The sequence below is a fragment of the Dromaius novaehollandiae genome, chromosome Z (assembly GCF_036370855.1).
Source record: "Dromaius novaehollandiae isolate bDroNov1 chromosome Z, bDroNov1.hap1, whole genome shotgun sequence".
Taxonomy (NCBI): Eukaryota; Metazoa; Chordata; class Aves; order Casuariiformes; family Dromaiidae; genus Dromaius; species Dromaius novaehollandiae.
Window position 1 is genome coordinate 7,856,928 of NC_088132.1, and position 9,877 is coordinate 7,866,804.

General features: G+C 55.0%; 1 protein-coding gene across 1 annotated transcript; it reads right to left on the reverse strand.

Annotated features, from left to right (window-relative positions):
* Positions 1 to 1,154: 1,154 nt before the first annotated feature.
* DMRT3 (doublesex and mab-3 related transcription factor 3) lies at positions 1,155 to 8,686 on the reverse strand. Its single transcript, XM_064501515.1, has 2 exons — positions 8,257 to 8,686; positions 1,155 to 2,119 (listed from the first exon to the last, which is right to left on the reverse strand). Exons 1-2 carry the CDS (start codon positions 8,684 to 8,686, stop codon positions 1,155 to 1,157), a joined length of 1,395 nt encoding a protein of 464 aa, XP_064357585.1.
* Between the last annotated feature and the right edge of the window lie 1,191 nt (positions 8,687 to 9,877).

Sequence of the window (9,877 nt, forward strand, 5' to 3'; positions counted from 1 at the left end):
TGCAATAAATTGTTCAAACCATTATTTTTCCAGGTTTAGGAAAGTTGCCATTTGGCTAAACATTATTTTAAAGCAATGCCTTCTATTACATTCTATCCCCTTTCTCTACTTCTACAGTACATGAAAAAGATGCTTCTAAAGCATCAGAACAGCCTTTTGTCTGTTTGCTCTGACTGTAACAAGCTCCACTTTACTCAACTGAGCTTGAAAGACTCTGTAACACATATCCAAGAGACCGTAGCCTCCCTGATAACAAAATTTGCCTGCTCTCAGTTGCTAGCTGCAAGGCAGGGGAGCAGAACCTGAAATAGGAAAAATAGGCTTCCCTTGACTGCAATTTCTGGAGCTGGACATTTTAACTCCAGCCGAGGATTAATCAGCCCTCTATCTTCAGAAATGTTCTTTGCCCAAGTACAAATGACATAAACCAAGATCATCGTCTTAGTTTATTTTTCTAGAGTCCCTAGCATGCTACATTAACCTGACAATGTTTAATCTTGTGTTCATTTCACAATACATTTCATGCAATTCACAGCTGTAATTGGTTTTACACCGACATTACACGTTTTGACCTAGCCATGTGAAAAGAATAACTCTTAATATTACTTCCCTAAAAAGTGTCCAAGCTCAAGCAGCACAGAAGCAGTTCATGCTAGTTTCGTGTGCGTCTTTCCTTTGCCTTTTCTTTTAATGCAAGGATGATTATTGGCATAAGACGATAAGGTCCCTGTTTTAGTCCATTTGCATTTGAACTACTTTTGTTTGATTTCTTATGTCCTGAGGAGTTCCCTCTAATAAAACAGCATTCAAGTATTCTAGTTTAACATCCCCATTTGTCTGAGTTAAGGTAAAGGAGACCTTCAGCTTCCATTTTCGTTATGAATCTTCCAGAGTCCCATAACTGTGATAGCATTAGGATCTTCCTTTGTAATACACACTCAGCACTAAAACCATAGAGCATTGCTATTTGGCATTATCCAGTGAAGTGCAAGAAATTAAATAAGTTATGTTTTTATTGCTACAGTACAATACTAAGCAAAGTCACTTCTTAATACAATTGCAAGGGTTTCGTAAAGAATGTGTGCCTCCTCTTGGGGCCCAGTAGTTCAGCTGCACTGCAGATATCACTTAGTTATCACATGCGCGATACCAGTCTAAGAAGATGTGTTGAGTATTCTCGAGTCAGAAGAATCAGACCTTTCATCATACTCATCTTCTGTATAAATAGGTTGCTTAGACACAATGGGACACCCGTCATCAGGGATGGAGATCCTGGGATCTTCCGAGGAGCGAGAAGGAAGGACAGGCGAGCTTCGGAAAACGCTGGTGGAATTGCTGGAGAAAGGGCTGACGTACTGGGACCGCAGCTGGTACTGCTGCTGCAGCGTCATGGTGTTCCACAGCGTGACGTCGTTCGGCAGGAACGGGCTGGACTGATTTCTGGCCAAAGTGTTCCTCAGCATCAGCGGGTAGCGCGGGGGCTGAGGAAAAGGGTGCTGCAAAGGCACAGCCAGAGGGTTTGGCACGACATTGCTGGAATCAGCAGAGAACCTCAGCGTGTCGGGAACCCTGAAGGCCGAGCCCACAGACCACTTGGAGGAGGAGATGGGGTATGAACTCAGCGTGTGCTCAAAAATGTGCCCGTTCGAAGGCAAAACGAGGCCATCAGGCTCTGCAGCGTTCCTCTCCCCACTGGCAACCGAGGACCGACTGGACAACAGGACTTCAACGGCACTCACCAGATCGCCGCCGCACCCCTTCAGGATCAGCTCCAGCACGGTTGGCTTTTGGTTCGGGAAGATCTTTTTCAACACTTCCAGCGGAGGCCTGTTGGCTTTCAAACTGAAAGGTAGGGAAACTGTCCCGGAAGGACCTTCTATCAGGAGATGGTTCTGCTCTGGGTGGTATTTGGGGCTGTCTGGACGACTCTCTGCACTTCCACCGTTTTTCTGAACGGCGTAACCAACTTCATCCACTGAAACGATTTCAGGGCTCTCAGGGGTAAAACAGCTTTTGGCTTTATTCATGTCTGGGGAACTCCTTTGGTCTGTGTCTTTGTCGCTGTAGGTCTCGGCATTGTCTGCTCCACTGGCATCACCCAGCCGCTCCTCGTTCATGTCTGCAAAGAGAAGGCAGAAGAGTTACCGCTGCAGCGAGGCTCAGAGTTTTTATGGGCTTTTGAGGATACGTTTTCTTAAAGTGAACAAAGCAAGACACTAGGGAAAAAAAAAAAAAAAGCAGTTTTCACAGAAATTCTGCTAAATTAATTTCTCTTTGCATCATCTTTGCATCTTGAGAACAAGACAGCAAAAGAGTAATGTAACATGGTCTAGGCACTCTATGCTGCCATAAAGATGTCTGTCTCATTCTCCCATGTATAACAAGAAAAGAGGCAATGGTCTTTTTTTTTTTTTTTGCAGCCTTGAATACACTAGACCAATCCTCCCTAACTGATTATAAGCTAGGAACACGCCACCCACGTGCAAGTTTTCTCAGAGGAACTTCAGCTCTCTCAAATCAAAATTCCTTACCAGCACAATGTCATTCCTGCTTCCTCACTGACTGTGGGCTGAAGACAACCAGAGAGCACTCGGCAAACCAAAATATTCTGTACAAGTCCAATAGCATTGGTGAGGCCACTCCATAATGACTAGCAACTGGCTCAAGGTCACAGGAGTCTTCAAATATATCAACGTATATTCCAATTCTTGGAAAACATTCCAAGATGGAGAATTCCATCTGGAGATGAAATTCCATCTCCGTTCTGGAGACACCGCCTCTTTCCCCAGCAAGTGTCACAGGCTTTTCTTCCAAACCCCTGGGCACAGCTGATGCCCTGGCCCGTTAGAGCACAGAATCCAGAAAACCTGGCTTGGAAGGGACCTCTGGGTGGCCTCTGGTCCAACCTCCTCTTCAAGGCAAGGCTAAGCTCAAAACTAGAGCAGACTGCCCAAGTCCCTGCCCTGCCGAGTTTTAAGTATTTCCAAAGATGGAGACTCCACCACCTCTCAACACTTGTTCCAGGCGCCCTGGTTTTTGCATGCTAAGGTGGGAAGGGCAAGAGCTGAGTAGGGAGCTGAGCACAGGGCTGAAAGCCAACTCCTTCACCATGCTGGCTCCTGGTGGACACTCAGAAACGGTGATACCTCAAATCTGTGGTCAATTCTATAAAGCTTGGCTGGAGTTTGCAAAATTATGAAATAAGACTGCTTGTCAGAAAGAAGAAAAAGGAACCCAGTTGACAGCTTTCACAGTTTATGCACAAGGGGGGGCAACGTGTCTTGCTCGAGAGTATGCGCAGCCGTTTCCCCGAGGACGCTGTCCCCTTGGCCTCCCTCGGCAGCACTGTACCAAGCTCCCCGTGAGGTACCAGTGCCTGGGGAAAGGTGCATCGCTCAAGCTGAGGTGGACAGAGCTTGCTCTAACTTGCGTATGGGGCAGTGCCACACATAAATGCGAGCTCCCGGCGGAGCGCAGCCCGGCAGTCACCGTGGCAAAGGGAGGTTCCCCATGGAAACGACCGGCACCAGGCAGAAATGCTGGGCTGTCCTAAAGAGCCACGGGATGCTGCTGCTCCGGGTGCAGAAGACGAGGAGTGGGACTGGGGAAGACGGACACTCTTCTGAAAATCTTGCCCTCCTCTTTTAGCCGGATTACCCATATTGTGTTTGCACTGCTTGTGCCCTGTGTCCAGCACAAACAACAGAAGCAATAACCTTTCCTGTGGGTATACTATAAAGAAGGCAATGTGTGTAAGCACTTCTTTATATGCTTGGGGCATCACTCACGCCTTAGTAGCAAAAAGGGAATGCAGGAAATATTCCCTAGTAAACTGCTAACGTGTATCTCCATTTGAGGGGGTTGCAGCACCTGGGTATAGCTCAGCCATTATTTGAAAAAAATGTGAAGATCACACTATCTTTCCTTCCTAATCCTTTCTTTCACATGTTTGTAAGAGCACATTTATTACAAGAGACATGATGTTAAGAAAATTCACAACCGAGTAAAGGGACAATTTATACACGGAAGGATTACAGGGCAGTCTAGAAGACAACAAATTACCTCTATCCCTGCATTGCCAGTCACAGAGAGACATTTAAGGGAGACAGTTTTCCTAACTTCAGCATAAAAAAGACTGCACTGTTGTACCCAGTACTAACAAACAAATCACATGTAGACGTGTATTTCAAAACTGTTGTGCATCTCCAATATATATTTATTGACTAATAACAAGCACCACTGGGGAGAAAATACATGTTGAAAAATAGAAATAGATTAGATCTCCCAAAGGGGGAAAATATAGCCCTGATCCTGAGTAATGATTGCTTTCAATAGAAGTACCCTTAAGAGGTTTGGCTAAAAAATTTCTTCAAATTCTAAAAATTCAGGCTACTGAAGTTTGTATTGTTGGCACCACAGGACTGCCACACAGTGCCTGCACAGATCCTCACTCCCGACCTTGCAATGGGACAATTTACTCGCACGGACAGAGCGTAACAGCGCATCTCACCAGACTTTCAGACTCACAGGGCAAAATCTATAAAACGAGATTTCAGTGATTTAAATAAAATGTTGTTCTTAATCAAAGGGGTATTATCCCCTATTGGTAAGCTTTTAGTTTGGATCCTGTTATAATTTTTTCCTCTGTCTTTTGGATGGAATTGCTCGCCGCCAGGATGGCAAGCTTTTTCTCCGCACACTCCAGCTCAAGGCTGCTGCTGTGCGAGGGTCGCGTAAGCCGGGCGCCTCGGACTGGTGTTTCGGGCGGATCGGCTGGCAGCTGCCTACTTACCTGACTGGTTTCTGCTGATTCCCTGCCTGGCAGGCAATGTTTTGACTACACATTCCTCATCTCAACACCGCTTCTCTCACCACGCCCACGGCGCAAGCAGTGCTAGGCAAAAAGGACTTTCTGGGGACAAATCAGTGTTTTTTCACTGCAATTGCCGAGATTATTCTTTTTTTTTTTTTTTTTTACAACGGGCACAAAATAGCAATCGTTAGATAACCAGTGGGAAGGTATATTACAAATGCCTTTACGTGGGCGCCGAATTGTAGAAATAGCACATGCAGAATAACCACATAAAGTGCATAAAGTTTGCATTATTCCCAAATGTCTGTATTTTCAAGTACGAAAATATTCGTTTCACTAAAGGAGAATATGGTGGAGATTATTCATAAAATAATATGCATACGGAGACAGATTCATACGCAGCTCTACAGAGGTGCTGTGCAAATACAGATACACATGAAACAATACAGTGGGAGGACTGTGTGTGCATTCACTGTAAAATCTAAACTAATAAATAAAGACACTATGAATTCAGAGCAACGTATACCTCATTTTTCCCTTGCTTCTTTATACAATATTAAGGAACATGAGGCAAATACTGAAAAGGGCCAAATAAGCTACGAGGGGTGAGAGAGAGAGAGAGAGAGGCTGTTCTCTTCAAGTTAATAACGTGCCTGGAAAAGTTTATCTAATACTTTGGATCCGAATTTGCTTCCTTCATAGTCCCACTGCTGATTCTCTGTGAAAACAGCTCTGCACTTCGATTGTTAGGACAGCTTTTTCTGCAACCGAGAATTTCTTGGATCTCAAGCACATCTGCTGTTTTCCCTATTTCTATTATTAGCATGGACTGACACCAGAAATATTAAAAAGCCACATAAAGTTGAGGTCGTGCAAAACCAATGCTTTAAAAAAAAATCATTGTAGACTTTCTTTCCTGTATTCAAAGGTCTCATGTGCTTCCCGGGAAGCTAATGACTGCTTCCAGACTGATACAGAGACTGCTGTGCTGCATGAAGAACTTGGGGCTGAAATGAACAAAAGACTCAGCGTAGCAGTGTATTAATTGTTTACAAGCCTTGATAGGTACTACTAGGAGAAATATGACATGTGCTCAAAATACAGGAATATGACATTAAGAGGAGGAATTATTCTGGGGTGGCACAGGAGGATACAGGCAGTAGTTTCTAGGTGCTCTATTTGCACAGAGCAGAACTTTCTGGCTGTCCCGCCGTCGGAAAACGACCTGTTCTGGCGGCCACACGCTGGTTAAAATAAGCGTATCCGATCCTACCTTCCATCAGGAAATATCTCCCTCGCACTGGATAATCTTCCAAGAGATTAGTGCCCAGGATCTAGAAACAGGGTGGGCTGGGAGAGCAAATAATTACATTTCGTATTCTAACGACGTCTTCAATACGGGTAGCCGGGGGAGAGGGGCGAGAAGAAGAGGCCGTCCGAAGCACTCGGATGGCCGAAAATAAACAGGTTACGGGGGTAAATGGCCTCTGGCGGCAGCGGCCAAGAGGAGCGGAGCGGGTCCCCGCCGGGAGACACTCTCACGCCCTGCTCTCGCTCGCTCCCCCGCTCCTAAAGCAGGGACAACCTGCAGGAACACGGGCTCCCGAGCCCGGGGCGGTGCAGCGCGGAGGTCTGCGCAGCCGGAGCTCTTCCCCGAGCACCGGCGAGGCCGGGGCCGTGGATGCCCCCCCGGCTCCGCGCAGCCCCGCGGGGGACGTGTCACAGCGCGGGCCGCGGCCGGCAGCGCGCGGGGGAGGTGGATTCACGCGGAGACCGCCTGCTTTTTGCCGGCCGTAAAGCTGTTAGCGGAAAGTGCTGACTGGCTGGCAGGGAAGAATTTCTCATCAATACACTTTGATCGTATTTTGCAAGCGGAATGCCTGTTGCTTGGAAACATTTCACTTGAGCCTGACCTTCCCCAAAAGTTATTGCTATCAGATTCGATTTACACTGTCCTCCCGTGATTACTGTAATCTTTTAAGCTGGGAAGTTCATATATCAGGGGGAAGAAAAGTTGGGCGTGCAAGTCAATACCGTTCCTATCCGCCAGATTTATATCCTTTATTTGTTTCACTTTCTGGAAGGAGCCAAGCCGGCGGGTTTTTTTTGTTGGTTGGTCGGTTTGCCGTTTTCCCGGCATTTCCCCCAGCCCTCCGCCCGGCCCCTGCCCCAAGTGTCCCCGGGGGCGCGGGGGGGGGGGGGGGGGGCACGGCGAGGCCCCCGCCGCCTTGCGCCCCGCCCGGCTGCGCCCAGGCGGCAATTCGGGGTGTGGGGGGACCCCAAAGTCCCGGCTCTCGGGGACTGCGGGAGGAACGGGGTGGAAATGCTGCCCATCCTCCCCCCCCCCCCCCCCGTGCATTCCGCCCCCGGGGCAGAGGGGCCGGGGACAGGGAGGGAAAGGGGCCGGAGCCCAAACAAGGGGGAGCGGGGCCCAGAGCACGGCAGAGTCGCGGCAGCGATGCCACCCGCCCTGTCGGCCCGCTATTTGCTACCCTCTGCAGAACTATATACCTCGAATTTCGTTGAAACCGCGGCTTTTCCGCGGAATACCTGGCCGGCTGACGGGGGAGGGCGGGGGTAACCCAGGCCTGGCCCGGCCGTCGTCGGCACATTTTAACTTCGCGCTTAAGCGTTGAGTGGAGAAAGGGAAAGCGGCTTCACCGTGTGTCTGACCCGTAACGCGTCTCCTCCGCCAGCCCCGGCCGCTCCCGCTGCGGGGCCCCGAGCAGCGGCTCTGCGGCTCGGTTCCGCCGACTCCGCGAAAGCCTCGGTGGAGGCGGCCCGGAGGAAGGGAAAGGACCCGCGTTTTGCGCTACCCGGGAACCGGAGAAAACGGTTTCTCCCCCTTTAGGCGACGCCGCCTCCTCGCCCGTCTCCGCCCTGCGCTGCTCCCGGAGAAACCGCCCGGCTCCCACCGCCACTTTTGCGGCGAAACCTCCCGCTCCCGCACTGTCGTTGCGGCCCCGGGCAGACGCGATCCCGTTGTTTCGCAGCCCGAGAGGCTGCAAACGGGCAGCGGCTCCCCCCGAGCCCCCGGCACCCGGCGCGGCGGCCGGGGACGTCGGAGCGCAAACAGCCCCGACGGGGCGGCGGCGGCGGGGGAGCCGCTTCCCGGCCGGCTGGAGGGGGCTGCCCCGGGCACGGCGCGGCGGTGGCCCGGGGCGCCTGGCTGCTCGGGGGGGGAGGGGGGGGCAGCGCGGCTGCCTGCGGCGGGGGACGCGACCCGTGGGGCGGGGATGGGCGCCACCCGCCGCCCGGGCCCCTCGTGGGGCTTGGCGGCCCCTCGCTTTTCGAGCCCGGCCGGCCGCGAGCGGCAGGAGGGAGCCGGGGCTTCGCGGCCCCGCTGCGCTCGGGCCCGGCGCCCGCCCGACGGCGGCGGCGCTCGGGGCCCCGCGCCCGGCTCTGCCCCGCTCCCGGCCCCGCGGCGCCCGGCCCGGCCTCACCTGCCTTGGGGAGCGGCCCCGGCGGCTGCTCGGCGGCCCAGCGCAGGGCGGCGGCGGCGGCCAGCTCGGCGGGGGCCCGCGGCGGCGGCGGCGGCGGCGGCGGCGGCCCCGGGGGGGCGGCGGGGTCGGCGCTGCCGGGCGGCCCCGGGAGGGCGCGGAGCGAGTCCGGGAGGAGGCTCTCGAGGCTCTCGTTGGCCTGCTGCCGGCGGAGCGCCACCTGCGCGGCCATGACCCGCTGCCGCTCGATGATGAGGATGCACTTCTCGCAGGTGCAGTCCTTGAAGCGGCAGTAGCGCTTGTGGCCCTTGAGCCAGGACAGCACGCCGTGGTTGCGGCACCGCGCGCACTTGGGCGTCCGCTGCAGCGGCGCCCGCGGCGGCTGCGACACCGGGCCGCCCATGTAGAGGTACGGGGAGCCGTAGCCGTTCATCCCCGCGCAGCGCGCACGCGGAGCCCGGCCGGCTCCGGGGCGGCGGGGCGGGGGCGGCCGCGGGGGCCGGGGCCGGGGCCGGCGCGGGGTGTCCGGCCGCCCGCCCGCCGCGCAGGCACCGCGGGCAGAGCGCTGCCGCCGGCCGGAGCACCGCTGCCGCCGCCCGCCGCCGAGCCCGGGGGCCCCGTCGGCGGCGCCCGGCCCCCCTCCGCCGCCCCCGCCCCTCGCCCGCCCCCTTCCCCTGCCCCGCCGCCGGGGGGGCGGGACGCAGGGCCGGGGGGTCCGCGGCCCCCGCCGTCGGGGCCGGCGGCGCTGCCCGCCCTCCGCCGACGGGCCCGTCCCCCCGGGGCCGGGAGGTTTCCCGCAGCGCCAGCGCCTGGACGGCCCGCGCCCCGGTGCCGGCGGGGGCGCGGCGTAGCCACGGTGGCTACTGAATCGCGAACAGTGGCTACGGAAAGGCGCCCGCGATTCAGAGCGAGCCGGACCGCTCGCAGCCCCTTGGCTGTGTGCTCGTTGCACAAGGCCGGTAACTCGGTGCCTCCGGCCGCGGGGAGGTTTCCCGCTTGCACAGCGGTGCTTCAAGGTGGCAGCGAGAAGTTTAAGTGCAGGAACTGGGATATCGGCCGGGGCAAGCGCAGATTTACCGCGGGCGCTTCCCCGCCTCGGCACCGGCGCTCCGCGGCCGCAGCAGCCGGCGGGGAGACGGGGGCCGCGGCCGGCGCTTGAAGCCGTGTCACAGCCCGACGCGGTGCCCCAGGGACTCCGCGTGCTCCTCCCAGGCGCCTTTCCACCGTAACTGCTACCCGAAGTAAATGCTCTAATGAGGGTCCTTATTAGGCAATTAGAACTTGGAAAGTGTTTTGCCGGAGGCAATAAAAAGCACGACGTGTGTTAAAAGGGCGTTTTGCCGGTATCGGGGTTTTTGGCTCTTCCCTCTCCAGCTCAGGGGCAAGAGGGACTTAGGGTGACCTCTTCCCACGGGGCTGCGTGGCGCGGTGTGAGGGAGGAGGAGTGCCGCACCCGAAACATCCCCTGCCGCCGAACAACCTCACCGAGGTGGGGAGGTGGAGCGGATGAGCTGCAGAGAAGAGCCCGTTTTCCTGCAGCGCCTGCGGGATCTCCCGCCGCGAGGCTCCGCGTTTCTCTCTGCTGCGCTCTGTGCGCTGCAGCCAGACGGTCCTGCAGGCGGGT

Coding starts and splice junctions, on each gene's coding strand:
- DMRT3 (XM_064501515.1), bottom strand. CDS start 8,686: ATGAACGGCTACGGCTCCCCGTACCTCTACATGGGCGGCCCGGTGTCG. Junction 2,120..8,256: donor GGGGCCGCTCCCCAAGGCAG/GTGAGGCCGGGC, acceptor TTCTCTTTGCAG/ACATGAACGAGGAGCGGCTG.